Here is a 16,045-nt window from a genome sequence, read left to right as displayed (position 1 = left end):
GTCCTTAACCACCAACTCTGTGTCAGCTGCCACTACGAAGTTTCATCAGAGGCGGACGTGTTTGCAGCCTCTCCCCAAAATGTTACACGACGTAATGCTCAAGATGCTGTGTAGTGTCACTGTTCTTGTTTCTGTTTGCATCATATATAACAGTCCATGACACAGACTGAACCAGGTCATCTACAGTAACATAGCAGATTACCAGCATCTCCTGTTGTTTAGTTGCTTCACCTAGAGTAGTTACACTAATGGTTAATCTGTTGAGTTCAGAAATAACTTGGAGCACTCAGAAATACATGCATTAACTGTGTAGGAATAGAAGTACGCTAATTCGACATCATGAATAAAGACATATTAAGCTCTGAATAACAATGTTTCAGAGTAGGAAGAACTGAAGAAAGTCATGTCTAGCTGGTTTGACACTGTAATATATCATGCCATTCAAAGATGTGGAATAGAAAGGTTTCTATTTCAGCTTGGAGATATGAGAAAGAGAGATATGATTATGAAGCCTCTCAGGGCAGACTAAATAATGAGCAGTGTGTGCTTTGGAGGTTTATACACGCCTGTGAGTCTTCTCTTATTCAACTGGGCTACTGGCTGACTTGACAGTTTGAACCCATCTCTACTTACAGTATACTATAAGAAATGTTTAAAGGAAGCAATACAGTAGTGTACATAAAGAGCATGTAGACCCTACATCTATGACAACTGGGTGCTTGTTGTTGTTGGGTTGGCCAGATGAATCAGATGTCTCGAGAAAGGAAAAAACATTCCAGTCAGATGGTGCGACAGGTCACACTCACTGACTGATCATGGTTAAGTGAAAAATGATGTGAATACTGACCGGAAATGACTGGAACATCTCATTTTCAAATGCACCCTGGTAGTTAAGTGGGTAGCTGAAGCATCATGCACTTTCACACTTGTCTGGTCTAGCCTGACTGTGTGTGAATGTGTCTGAGAGAACATATACATATACTGTATGTGTGAATAGAAAAAGTAAACCACAGGAAAATGCTGAAGTTTGTTTACAAGGGTTTTGGCGTTTTCAGTGACATTAATCCTCCCAGTAGCCTGTAACCACTACTACTACAAACACTGTGGCTGATCATTCTTTCTGAAAGTGCTGTAGATTAAATTGAGTATAATATCTACAATGCATCAATAAAGAACAAGTAGTTTGTCCTTTGAAGATGTTATCCTAGTAAACAATAGGATATCGACATTTTTAAACTTCAGCTCCACGTTATTACAAGAGTTAAGCCACATGTGAGTTTGATATGAACACTAAAAAAAGCAGCTCTAATGTAGCCAATATCTGAAAAAAAGTTTCCTGATTTCTTCTATGTCCTGCAGCTACACACAGGTTTCTATCCTTTTTCTCAATCCCTCTCACCTGCACATAGGGAAAAGCTAACATCCTGTATCGACCATTACTACCTGCACGCGTCCACTTACTGACAGAAAGGCAGCAGAGACAACAGGGTCGCTTTGGTGGGCCGGGCTGTGAACTCCGGCAGCGACTGGATTAGTTTGTTCATCACCATGCGAAGGTAGCCCTGCAGCTGCTTCCTCCTCTCCTCCACGAACTTAGCATCCTGCAGACAGAGTGAGAGAAGAAAGAAATATATATATAAAAACAGTTATCATTGTTATTTCTGTATTGTCAATTGAACATGAATATGCATATATTAAAAAGTTCTGATGAAGCCACATGCAAAGAAAGAAGAAGGATACAACACATGAGAAAACTAAAGCCAGCAAAGTAACAAAATACCTATAGACATGGCGTGCTCCAAAAATGTTGATCAATACTGCAGTGCAACTTTTTTAGTTTTCACTCTCACTGTTGTTTGATGTACCAATGTTGCTTCCCCCTGCCTCTGGCCAAACGATGTTACAAGTTAGAGAGCTGATCAAAATAAATAAAAAAAATAAAAACAGTTTGAGCTGCCTAGCTCAGGGGCAGGATGGTGAGACTCACAAACACATGCTGCCTTGAGGCAAAAAGTTGCATATTGAAACTTCAAGCCCAGTGAGCCTGGAATGCGATGTGTCCCTCTGAGTTTTCCTACTGTGAGACCAATAACATTTTTTCACAGGTATGTAAACCTCCAAATTTCATATCTCCTATGACAAGACACATTCAATGAAAAGCAAGCATTTTGAAGAGTTAGCTTGCCTCGGTATTGAATTCATTTGGTTGCTGAAGAAAATTTGGATGGTGTCAATTGCACATTCAGACCCTCTTCACTGAGCGACTCTGGAGGCACGGAGCCACATGGCCATTGCTAGCATGGCTAATCGATGTCCGGCAAGGCTCAAAACAAAGCCTGGGCAATGCTCTGTGCTACTCTGTGATGCTTGAGACTGGAAGCCACAGCCATTGCAGGAGGCCAACATCTTCCTGTTTTTGAAACTATGGTTTCTCTTTTGATCTACAATCCCAAAACCCAAGTGAATTTGTCTCTTCTTAAAATACACATTTGTTTCTCGTATACAAGAAGAATAAAGACTTAATGTATGTAGAAAGTGTATCATTTACTGTTTCATGGGAAAAATAAAGTCACTGCTTCTATTAAATATTTTATGCACGTTCCATGAAGTTAGAGCATTGATTCTAAAATTAATTTAGGGAAGAAAAGGAATTTGAGACTACACTGCTCCAGATCTGAAAGTTGAATTTGATTTAAAATGATTGATTTTAAATGGTGCAAAGACAGCATATTACAAAGAAATACATAGAAATATGATTGTTTTTTGCTATTAACCCATAGAAACGTTGGAACAGAGGCTGGCTTACCACTGTGTTGCATCACTTCTTCTTTTAACAACACTCTGTAAACTCAGAAGACCAATTGCTTTAGTTTTCAAAGAGACTTTCTCCCCCATTCTTACTCATATAATATAGGATTTCAGCTGCTCGACAGCTGTGGGCCTCGTTTGTCGTCTTTTTTGCTACGTGATGTCTCAAATATTTTTAATGGGTAGACCAGTTGTAACTTGGATTTGTTGATGCAGCGATGAACCACAAGCAATAACAATTAATAGGATGTCCCAATAACTGCTTAGAAAGCCTCCAGTTAATCCAAAATGCTGCAGACAGAGTTCTCACTGGAATTAGCAAGAGAGATCATATTTCTCCTACGTTATCTTCTCTCCACTGGCTCCCTGTAAAATCCAGTTAATATTATCTACTTAATAATCAAGCTCCATCATCATCTCAAAGATTTCATAGTTCTATATTTGTTTTCAGAGTGCAGGTTTTTACTTGTGGTTCCTAGAGTTTACAGATGTAGAAAGGGAGGCTGAGCCTGAAGCTATCAAGCTCCTCTCCTGTGGAACCAGCTCCCAGTTCACGTTCAGTAGACACTCTCTCTACATTTATGATCAGGCTTAAAACTTTCCTTTTTTATAAAACCTATAGTGTGGACCATCTCTTAGTTATGCTGCTATAGGTTAGTCTGCTGGGGGACCTCTATTGATTCACTGAGCTGCTTTTCTCTGTTGTTTTTTGTTTTCTCTCTCCTGTTTCCACTCATCCCAACCGGTCGAGGCAGATGGCCGCCCACCCACTTTCGCCTTGTGCTTGCTCAAGTGGGGTTGTTGAGTTTTCTATATAATTCTGTATACATTCATATTTTATAAGGTCTCAAACCGTAAACACTGTAAATTGCCTTGCAAGTTAGCTGAGCATCCTTGGCAAAAACAAAGTAACTGTTAGTGATATTCTCCTCAATGTCAGTAAACTGAAAACAACTGCCAGAAATGACTTTCTGCTCCCTCTCCTTCTCTCTGTCTTGCTCTGCCACACAAAAACCAGTGCTGCTTGTGCCAATTAGCTGTTATCACCCAGTCCAACACAATTTCTTATATCCTCATTTACAGAGCTTGGACAGTATACCACCACTAGATGGACAACTACAGGAACATGAGGAAATAAATTAGAATCATAGACTTTACCTTGAGGTTTTTTTAAGGAGTATGAATCTTACTTCTGAAAGACTCTTCTCTGAGGTGCTGTTTTTACCCAGTCATAACACTGCCCTGTTGCCAATTAATCTAATTTTAATTAGTTTAATTTACAATTATGGCAGAATGCAATCATTTTGGTTTGAACCTACTAAAAAGTTTGTAGATGACATGGAGTACAGTGGCCAGACAAATTTTAAACAAGGAGATCAACTGTTGCCCCAAGAATTTGACAAATACGGTAGTGTATGTCAATTCAGGAGAGTAGGAGTGGATAACTAAATGTTGTATCACACAGGGTAAAATGGACACGGTAGAAGCGCCTAAATGTGATGTGTCAGATTAGGCTGTGCATGCCAGTGTGGGTTTCATGCTATGTCAACACAATAAGGGACACCCTGACAGCTTTTGTTGATGTCAGAGCAGTAAAAACACTAATGGACATCACGACAGATTCATCCTCTAGTAAAGACAGAAAGGAGGGCTGAAGAGGTTAGGTGCTGTGTCTTGTTTGCAGAGAAGAATGAGCGGGCAGAACAGAGTCTGCTCTGGCATACTGAAGCAGGTACAAGGCCGATTCTGTCCTCTTACATCTGTCTGCTTACATGCATCTAACTCAACGCTGCTCTCTGCCAGCTCCTTCCCCTCCCCCTGCCTCTTCATCTCCACATCGCTGTACTGACATGACAGAGCCTAAATAAAGTACAGCTACCTGCACATGCAAAACATAAAGGTGAGCAAGGCTTTGTTTGAACATCTAACAGGTCTATTTTTGTCTTCTACAGGCTCTACATAAATCAAACATACCCTGTTCACCAGTACAAAGGGGGATATAGGAAGCTATACCACCCTACAACTACAGAAACTTCCTTTTTAATTAAAACTCTACATTTTGACAGCATTTTAATATACAAGATATGGTTTTACAATAGCAAAGTAGAAACTGCTTTGGAAATGTGCAGCAGCTACAAAACAAAGTAAAAAAAGAAGGCTATACTGCAAACAGAGATAATACATTCTGGCACTGTAAAGGGAACCAGAAGCTATCTGTGCTGTGTCGGTTTATGGACACTTTCTTCTGTCCGTTCTTGCGAGCCCCACATCTGGATGCCATAAATGTCATGGATTCTGGCTGCAAGATAAGTCACCTTCATAAAGTTCATATGCATCCTTGTCACCAGCATATGTTGAGTCAATTCGGCAATTATATGTGCACAGTGTATCACGATGATATGAGATTGTGAAATGGTCATGTGATAGCAGAGATAAAAGAAAAAACGGGATGTCTATGTATAGTACATGGACAAGAACACATACACACACTGCAGCTTAATGTCATTCCCCTCACAGAGCAGATAAGCAGCAAAGGGGAGCTGTGACATGTGCATCGGGGTCTCCACAACTGCTCGGTGAATTTGCAGCCAGGTTTATCACACAACTCTGGCTGAAAATAAATAAATAAATAAATAACATCAAATAGCACTTCTGAAGAACTAAATGTTGCCTGGCAACAAAAACACTTTTAGAAGTAAAAAGTAACTACACTCTACAGTACAAACTACTGCTCAAAAGAAAATCAATGCTTTTGACTGAAACTTCGATCCTGCATTACAATCAAGAATGACTGCGTGTTTACAGAAAATATATTCCTGTTGTGCCCTTTTCTATTTTATTTCTCTGCAGTGGAGAGAGAGACATATGGACATAATGTGATGGAGGTCCCAGGCCAAACTTGTTGACTGCATAATAAGCTGCAGTTCAGATACTTGCTATGAGCAGAATGCAAGGTAAAATGTAACTAAATGTTAATCTGGCCCCAAGTGCCAGGCATCTGTTTGCAGGAGTTTCTGAGCATCACATATGCAGTTAAAAAAAAAAACAATCACCCAGGTCATGACTTCAAACAAGCACATCAAGCTGGACTCTGATTTGAACCTACAGTCCACTTGAATTAAATGAGAGTAGACAGCAACAAAATAAGGTCGACACCTTGTCAGCCCACACTGGACACAGCAGTTCTGAACAGGCCGTACTTTCAGAGCTCTTATGTAATGTTACTGTAATCAAAATGCCATTAAGTCTCGTTCCTACTGCACCTACAGTAAGAAAATAACAATAGATGCTTTTAATTGTTCCTCTTCTCCCCTTTATAGATGTCGTTTTATTCAGTTGTTTCTGTTCAGATTTGTACTGTGCTACTGTTAATCAGTGATAAGCAGGACTGGCTTATCAAAACGATCACTTCTGCATGCTCACTGCTTTTAATAAAGTGTTTGGTGAGAAACAAGCTTTTGTCAGCAGTGGCGCACAGCATGACGCTAAATTTGATAGGATGAACATATTTAACCACAAGCCCAAGTAAATCCCAGTCTATAGCGTGTTTGTTATGGCAGTTAATGAGCTATGGTAGCGCAACTGTGAGATGTCAATTTATTGTCTGTTGTACAACTCAAATCACTATGTTTTTAGTTTCAGTAGTTTAAATGCACCCATCATGATTCAGTCTACATGCAGGCCCCTCTGTGTATCCCAGACCAATCTGCATTTTAATAGATCATGGGCTGAAAGCTAAATCAGAACTTAAACGCAGCACACAACTTCTTTAATGACAGTAACAGATTCAGTGGCCACCAACATTTGCACCAACACAGCAGGCAAATAATACTGCTGACAGATTATACTTGTCTGCTACACTGGTTTATATGACTGCTTACAGTGAATGGTCACTAGACGGCAAAGAAAAATTACCCTGTTGTTTTTTTTATGTAGCTCATGGGATATGAAAGTCACAATGTCTCAATTTGTGGACTTAAAAAAAGAGAACAGAACAAAATTGAAGAGATTTTTATCAAGGCCTACAGCGAGTGAGTGACTTTAATGAGCAGAGGGGAAAACAGTGATACAATGGGACCAAATGGAGGAATGGATATTGAATAAAGAGAACAAATGACAAAAGACCTTTGGTCATAAACCATAAAATCTGAATCAGACATGACCAGTGAGGAAACCTGACAGCTGGACTCTGGGGTTTGACAACAATGTGGCTTTCATGTCATTATTAGGAGGGCTTTGACAGACACAACTCGGGAACACTGGCCAGGTCTGAGACAAATCAGCTGGTGAAGAGCTGTCACCGACAGGTGGTGTGCATCTGTATTTATGTATGAGAGATAGTGTGTGTGTAACATCATCTATAAAGACTGGCACAGAGAAGGACGTTCTTATTAGCACATTAACAGGACAAGAGTGACACAGATGCACCCCAAAATGTCTAATAGTGACAAGGCCTTGCAAAGATATGGACTATCAGAGGTCAACTGAGCACCTGCTGTGACATAAACAAACCCTTTCCTGTCTAATTAGTATATACTTCCTCACCACTGTCAAAATGCATTATTATTTATAATTCAAAAAAAGGACACAGGAAAACAACTTCTAAACTAATCACACTTTCTTTACCAAGTAAGTGTAATTGTGATTTGACTCAAACTCTTATTAAGTTTACAACAACTCAGTCCATCTTCAATCAATTCTAACCCAACATATTGTATTGTATTTTAGCTATATCTCCTCTTTTCTGCCTAATTCCTAGAAATATAGGAGCATAATCTTTCTCAACTGTCAACCACATAATTTCAAACATCACTTACCCAATAATTGCACCTGAAGTTGGAGATCATATTAAAAATATTCTCCCAAATGTAATCACTGTTTCCACATTTAGTTTTCACATTATTTTCAAGGAGAACCTGAGGTAATTGAAATCCTGAAAGCAGTGTATCTTTCTGACCTTGGCAAAGCAAACGAATAATGTTTCAGTACTTTATTTAATAACCTAAATGCCTTTAAGAAACTCTGAAACAAAAAAAACATGATTTGCTCAAAATGAAGAGGGTGAGTGAGACACACAGTCACAGACACACACTGGATAAAATAAAACCAAAGTGAAAAAATCAAAAGGATCAACTTAAAGTAAAACTGTTTAAACATCAAGTACCAAGTGTTACTGAAACCTGGGCAATGTAGGCAAGTCGAAGCCGGCTGCCTACTATCAACTAAAATATCAAAGCAAAATCATTTGCAGTCTAAGCATGAATCATAGCTTGTGTATTACTGTGTGGACAAAGCATTGCAGACACTGTGTGCTCAAAAAAGTTCTAAAATCTCCTTTCTTTAGGTTTACATTAATAAATAATACCTTAATTATAATATAATATAATGGATTTGATTAAAAAAGGGCAAGATATTCAACAAATATTTTAAAAAGTCTCAAAAAAGGTTTAAACCAAGTGGTTAATATGCTGCAATAAACAACACACAGACTGGCTCATGTATCTCTTTTATATTAGACAAGATTCCTGTCTTGTCATTTAACATGCTACATGCCAGAGTTAAGCCGTCTACCATGATTCACCTTCCCTACGTGCTGCTGTGTTGCACTGGTGATGGGTCCTGACACCAAACAAGGTACAAGATTAGCTGAACAGTCCAATCACAGGGCACTGACACGCAAAGTGCCTGAGATGTCAGTCAAGTGTTTTCCCATACTTAAGAAGTGTGTGAGTATGTGTGTGTGTCTGCGAGCATGCGAGCTGTTACATGTGATATGCATGTGTAAGACGTTTTTCCATAAGTTTCAATGCGACATAAATCCATAGCACAGCTGATGCTCCCTGACAACTTTAGCTGTGTTTCTCTCTGTGCTGTGTTGTCAATCATTTTTAAAAGTGTGCGAGTTTGTGAGTGGATGATAGCAGACGTGAGGAAGCTGAGAGCACCCCTGGCATGTAATACAGTTGATAGGGGAGGGTGTGCATGCGTTTTCCCTGCTTCCTGATCTCCACTGACAGTTGGTGTGTTTCATCCCTACACGAGCAAACCACAGCAGAGTAGATATATATATATAATGCAGGTGAAAAAAGAGTCTCTACTTCTCACATCACACCAGCTCAGCCCCCTCCAAACATTAACATTTTGCCATCATTAGCTGGCAAAAGTGAGAGTGAGAAGCCCTGTGTGTATACAAACTCCATATTCTATATGTGTGCATCAAAATCAGTCTTTGATTTGCATTACTTGCAATGGATGAAAGCAGAAAAGATGCTGAAAGATAAACTGCAGCAAAAGCACAGAGATGAAGTTGAGAAACGTAGACAAACACATGAACACAGAGGGGGAAAAAACGCAAACAGATGGTCGGGGAAATTAGATGCAATGCAGCAGCGTTTTATCGACACAGGTGTTGTCGTAGTCCTTAACTACATTTCAATTCATTCAAAATATAGAACAAATTGCAAAGCATTCTCGTTAAGTTACAGGTGCCCTCTATAGTTTTAGACCACTAGAAGCATTAAAGAACAAAGTTTTTAAGTGTGGATCCATTCTGTTGTATACATCTCCTACACTTGCACAAGAACGTGTTCTACTGTAATGTAGAAAAACACCAACAAACCATTTATGCTAGCAAGCATAAAGTTAAATAAACAAGATAAGTCAGTGTTTCCCCCGAGGTGTTGTTTCAAGAGCAGCACCGTTGTGCACTGTTGGTGTTGCAATGCTTATGACATAATAATTAATCAAGCAAAAAAGCCATGCCCATAAAATCCCACTTTGGTATTGTATTGGCATTACTGGGGGGCTGACATAATAAAATGCTTTAAAATATTTAATATATCCAAAGTGATTTGAGCACAAATTGCATTCAAACTAATTAGAATAGTTTCTATAACCTGACCACTGGTGCAATGTCTACACGAGGTTTGGTAGTTTTCCCCAGTAGACCATCATACTGTTTAATTTGGTTGATGTGAAGTGTCAGTGTCAGTTCACTATGAGCATTCAAAGTCGGTTCTAGTTCTTATGTTATATATATATTTTCTACCGCCTTGACTATCTAGTAAAATACTTTGTTAGAAGACAGGTCTACCTTACCATATGCCACTACTCCTCAGGGAAAAGTCCAGCTGCTGCATACACGCTCAAACAACTTTGCTTTGTTTCATGCTAGCCTCAACCAGCAGGACCTGGTAGAGGAAGCTGTTGTACTTGTGTTTTATTGTTTGTGTGTATTTACAGTTTATTCACAGTTAAATGTAACACAACACTTATTATAATCAATAATCAATAAATGGTCGAAAAATATTAAATTTATTTTATTATTCAGTAACATTTTGTTTTTATTCATATAACTCCTTAAATGCTCATTTCTGTAACTTCAGCACAGCTTTTATATGAGTAACTTAAGCTCTGTTTATACTGTTTACTATTTTTATATTTAAGTATTTGTATTCCAGTGAAATATCTTGGTACATGTCCTCCCTGCTTTCAACAGCAGCATTGCTCTTCCCTTCCAGTACTACAAAGTACTCCTAGAGAGCTGGAAACAAACACTGACTCAATAGAAATAACGTGGAAACAGAGCACGGCAGGCCTGCTGATTACAACGCACTACGCAAACACACACGTATGAAATAAATACACATGAATAAACAAAATACACACTCCATGCTACAGAGACTCACTTCTGAAACATAAAAATATTTTATAGTATAGTTCATAGTTGTGTACACACACACACTCAGTAAAACAAAGAGAGAGAGACACACACACACACAGATGCACACATTTTGTTCCCAAACTTCATCAGTCTGGTAGTTATCAAATCTTTAAGCTATAAATCCTTCCACCTGCTCCTCATTTCATTTCAGTCTGGTCCTGCGGCCTTCAGCTCAGTTTTTTGTTGGCAAGTTTCTGTAAAACTTCTGTTGCTGGAACAGCTCGTTTAAGATATGTGAGCAAATTATTAAATTGAATTAATTTTAAAGTGCCTTGAGATAACTTCTGTTGTGATTTGGCATTATACAAATAAAACTGAATTGAAAATTGAATTGAATAGGGAGTTGGCATTGGGAAAATCTAATGTTAGCCATGGACGGTGTCAGAAAACACAGTGCATCTCACTAGAGTGTATCGGCTGTGTAAAAAGCACATCTCAAAAACACAGCTGACAAGCTTTCAGTGTAAATTTGGCTAAGGAGAATGAGAGTGACTTTCTTCAAAGCACATGTGATGCAAAAGGGGTCTGCCTTGATGATTCTGTTCTTTTAATCACAATTACCTTACATATGGAGTAAAATTAACTGTAGTTACAATTAGACAGATGTACAGAAGTATAATGTAGTCAAAGTCAAAGATATGCAACTTAGTTTGACCAAATTTGTGTCATTCATTTGAACACATTTCACATGTGAAAACACAAGCATGCATGTGTCTCATGCACTGCTTCCAGATCTTTAGCTTTTGTGAGACAGGCCCGTCTTGTTAAAATGAAACAGGCAAAGGAGAGAGACTCTAATTTTAGGTTTTAGTATCAAACATAAGTCAGATTGATCAACATGGAATCTGGTTTCACAGTGCAAACTGACAAACAAATCACTGTGGGTGCAGCAGATTTGTAAAGTAATAGGAACTTTAAAAGAGAGAAAAAAATAAATTGTGTGGGTGCAGAAAATGCAGGAAGGAAACCTCGAGAGGCATATAACAATGGCTTGACTCCATAAAATAAAATAAAAAAATGTAAAAACTTGATGGCAAACAGAGGTAAAATGATGTGGGTGGCAAAAGAGAACCGGACAAAAAAAAAAAAAAAAAGAATGCAACATTATAAGATAACAGAGACAAAAAAAGACAAGGCAGTGTCATTGTACTGAGCCATGAAATCACCCTTCACCAGACTCATGAGTACTAACCACACCCTAGGTACACCTCTACATCGCTGCGGGCAGGAGAGGCTAACTACTGGAGAAATAACTAAACATTCCTGTTGTGTAGTTGCCTCTGTAAGGCGGGGGTTCAGTGTGTGTTGGTCCAGCGACATGTGGTGCTCCAGCTTTAAAATGTGGTCAGAAAGTCAGGGCTGCTTTTTCTGCAGTGACGGGCGACTTCCTAGAGACGGTGAAAGCCAATAATTCACCCAAACCTGCAGTGTAATGGGCTTTCAGGGAGCTTTCCAGGGAGCAATGACACCGACTGTCTAGGCCTTTTGATAGACACTTCCACATGATTCAGCCACGCAAACCCACACACACACACACACACACACACACACACATTTGACCTCTTCTCACATTTGCAGTGCCTGCAACTCCACATTCAGTCCAGTTTCAAGCCGTGAAAGCGCTGTGTCTTTGATGGTGGGGAGTCAGACCGCTGCTTTCGGCTGTGGCAGCATCAAATCCAATCAGCCAGAGAATCGGGGTCAGAACCAAATTATCTCCCAAAGGTTGGAGGGCGACAGAAGGAAGGAGAAAGTAGAGTGGGAGAGAGAGATGGGGGCTCTCCTAGTTACTAGAGAGGTAGAGAGAAGGACTAGAGGGAACCTGGGGTGACTGCGACTGTTCCCTCTAGACAAAGAGGGAGGTTTGGTGTGTGTGTGTGTGTCAGCAAAAAAGGTAGGATGAAAGAGGAGTGGTAAACTGCACAGACCAGAGCTGGGCTACATTGTCATAGCTTGATGTCGATTTCTCTCATAACTAATGAAAATAATGTGAGGATAGTATCTTTTATAGGGGGAAAACCTGACTCTGATGTAGTTTTAGCTTTTTGACAAATTGTATTAGTTCACCTGAAGTTTGTTAGTTAAAAAAGCACTAACAACTAGTGTAAGTGTGCAGGCAATATTGTATATTGTATTGCAGGCAATATCAGCTGCTGTCTGCTGCTTTTTCTTACATTTGTGTTGCTTGTCCAGGTATTTATGCAAAGCTGTTACGAGTTCCTATTACCTCACCTTGTTTCCAATGGCTTTCTTGGGTGGAAAGTTAAAGGCGTCCACTTGTGGAAACTGGGTCCGCAGGTGATTGTGGAGCTCCCTGAACTCCGTGTATCGTCTGTACACATTCCACTCATTGTCCAGGATGCGGATGTACACCTAAGGACGGGACAGACACGTCGTCAGTAAACACCAGCAGCAGCAGGTTTAGATTTCAACAAGTCAGTAATTGAATGCAATTCTGTAGAAACAAACTGACTGGTCATTCAGTAAGGCAGCATCTCCTGTGAGAAATTAATCTAATGTTAAGTTCTAATGTGCTTTGCAATAAATTAATGCGATGAGTGAAAGAATGACTTTCTTTCATCGTTGTAAATGTGCATTTTCACTTACATACTGAAACACATAACCCGAGAAAGAGACCGTCTATAGATGTGACTATGCTACCACCATTTCCATGCACCATTAGCTGCTTTATTCAGACTCACGAAAGACAGAGGGAGCAGAGAGGGAAGAAAAGATGAGCCTATTACAAGATAGAGAGGGATAAAAAAGAGCAGGAGATGGGTTCCATTTTCACAGCAGAAAACAAGAAATACACAGAGACAAAAAAGAGAGAGCAGAATGGCTTTGGAGAATTCCATTTTAAAATGGAAAACATACAGAAGAGAGAAATTGATTTTAAAATTGACCAAATGTACCAAGGCATACTGCACCCCTACCAGGCAAATGAAAGAATAAACCAAACAAAGGCAAGAAAACTGTGCCATAATTTTGAACTGCATGTGTCCACATAGTGCAGACCTGAAAGTGTTCATGATGGCTAGATTAATTCTGTTATCATCAGCAAGAAGTGACACATACAAAGTAAAGAAAAGGAAGCCTTCTTGAAGTCTTTGTCTGGTTTAAAATCCCACCTGTCACCTACCACCAGTAGGGGTCCTTAGGCAAGACCTCCTTTCACTTACCCTACTTTTGCCTTGTACCTTGTATTTTACTTGTAAGTTGCTTTGGATAAAAGCGTCTGCTAAATGACTAAATGTAAATGGTTATCAACAGAGTCATAGATAACTTTAAAAAAAAACCTAATCGACTAAGGAAAAAGGTTTTTTTGTTGTGCTGTGCTTCACATTGGGACACTGATTCCCACTGAGCTATCCAGTTTCACTGCAGTCTGGTCGACTACTTCCATGTAACTGCTCCGCTGATCACAACAAAACAGCACAAAACACCACAACAGCAGCTGCTAAAAAAAATTCTTAAGGCACCAGTATACTCCAATAGAAGTGCTCGTCAGTGGTCCAACAGCAGCTGCACCCTCTAATCTGACATTGTGAAATTCATGCCCACATCGCACAGTAATTGGCCAGGTGTTTTCTCTAACTTCCTCTTATTTTATTCTTCAAACAACAATTTCCTTCCATTCATTAGTGTTCCCTATTTTTAAATCGGTATCATCCTTACTCACTCAGTCCACTTACAAGTGGGGCTAGGAGCAGATATAAATAAAGTGGTCAGACAGTGTTGTAGGAACCGGTTCTTTTAAGGTATACTCGAAGTTTAGGAATTTCTAATTAGCAATGAATGTCAATAGGTTTTGTATTTCATCATAAACCAAATTTAATATACGGAAGTTTATGTGAGGTATGTGTGTACCAAACTTAATGGCAATCCATGATTAAGAACTACTGGATGGGTAAAATTTCTGACCTGGTGGTGGTGCTAAAGGGGCGAAGCCAAAGTCATCATGGTTTTCTGCAGAAAATGTTATGAGAATCCATCTTTAACAGATGTCAAAGAAAGGACCAATGCAGTGGACCACGGCCATCCCAGAGTGATTCACTGCATGGCTGAAAAAGCTTTTTCTATTGTCCACGATAGCATAATGTAACAGACATTTGAGACTGTGACTGTCATTATTTGGCTTCAAGTCGACTCGAAAGGCATTTAATGTCATTTATGGCCCATTGAGAAGTGCAGACAATACTCTGTCAGAGCTGCAGGAACTCTGGCTAGATGCTGTGCTCATGCCACCCTTAATAAAGTCTTGATGGACATAGGAGCAAGTGGATCATGACACGGATATTTTTGTTTTGAGGTGACAATTCCTTTACTCGCGGTTCTTTTGGCGGCCTGCATGCTGCTGTTCAGTCTACATTATATGACAAACATGAGAAATGTGGCATTTAGGACAGTCGTTAAGACGAGACTGACAGCTGAAATGTTGTTAGCCGTCCTAAATGTCTCATTGTTAATATCCCGGCATCAGTGACAGACATGTCTAGACACTGTTAATGTTATAAAAAGCGATCAGAAAATGACACTTGATAGTATAGTTGAATAAATCATCTAAATAATGTTCCATCATTTAAATAGACATCTTCTGAATAAGTGGGAGGTGAGAAATTACACCATGTTTTTCTAAACCTGCAGTCTGTCTGCGTTATTAATTAGCTCTGTATCTGCAGTATAATCACAGAATAATACATTCTGTTATTTTACTTACAACATTAGCAAGAAAAAGTATGTGAACCTTTTGGAATTCTGTGGTTTTCTGCATTAAGTTGTAATAAAATGTGATCTGATCTTCATCTAAGCCAAGAGTATTAAGACAAATGATAATAATGATAATAAATAATAATTCAATAACTCTGTAATTCTGTTCTTTCATGTCTTTATTGAGAACAACCATAAAAACCTCACCACCATATATTAAGAATGAAAGCTACTCTGTTATGTAAGGCAGAATTACAGGACAAAGAAATGTAATCCTTGACTCTGGAAGAACAACCAATAAAGAGCAGACAGGCAAGATTTAAGGGCTTGATGGACACAATAAGGCCACGGAGGGAAAGACATGGGGCAAAGATTTTATGCGAGGTGAAAGATATGGGCTCGATGGTGGTGGAAAGCTGTTGGAGTTTGCTCATTGCTCATTCCATAAGCTTACTAACAAAGTCAGCAGTTGCAGCAGCCGCAGCAGCTGTGACAGGCAGTTAAGGTATTTTTTCCACACAGTAGTAGTATTAGTCACATCTGATCACGCAGACACGATACACAAATATTTAGAGTCAGTGACCCCTGTCTGTACATCAGTGGGTGAAATACACACCGTTTCAGACGGAAAAAAAACCCTGTTACGTGTTTGTAGAAAGAAAAGCAGATTCACCAAAGGAGAGTCCCGGATCTGGTCAATGACAGTGGTGGTTGACGAGATGGGAGCAGACAAGGCCACTAATGGACTGAAGATTTGTAATCTCAGCATTTTATGCTTATGTCTGACCTACAGGAGAACCTCTA

At 39.4% G+C, this 16,045-nt stretch overlaps 1 protein-coding gene across 1 annotated transcript in view; it reads right to left on the bottom strand.

Moving 5' to 3' along the window:
• snx29 (sorting nexin 29) overlaps positions 1-16,045 on the bottom strand; it is a 107,046-nt gene that overhangs the window by 7,454 nt on the left and 83,547 nt on the right. Inside the window, exons 19-20 of the mRNA XM_026351345.1 lie at positions 12,764-12,904; positions 1,462-1,601 (exon numbers count right to left, since the gene is read on the bottom strand). Coding sequence (XP_026207130.1) covers positions 1,462-1,601; positions 12,764-12,904 — 281 coding nt within the window. The remainder of the gene's footprint in view (positions 1-1,461; positions 1,602-12,763; positions 12,905-16,045) is intronic.

This window comes from Anabas testudineus, chromosome 19, assembly GCF_900324465.2.
Source record: "Anabas testudineus chromosome 19, fAnaTes1.2, whole genome shotgun sequence".
In the NCBI taxonomy this organism is placed as follows: Eukaryota; Metazoa; Chordata; class Actinopteri; order Anabantiformes; family Anabantidae; genus Anabas; species Anabas testudineus.
This window is presented reverse-complemented; position numbering and strand designations above follow the sequence as displayed.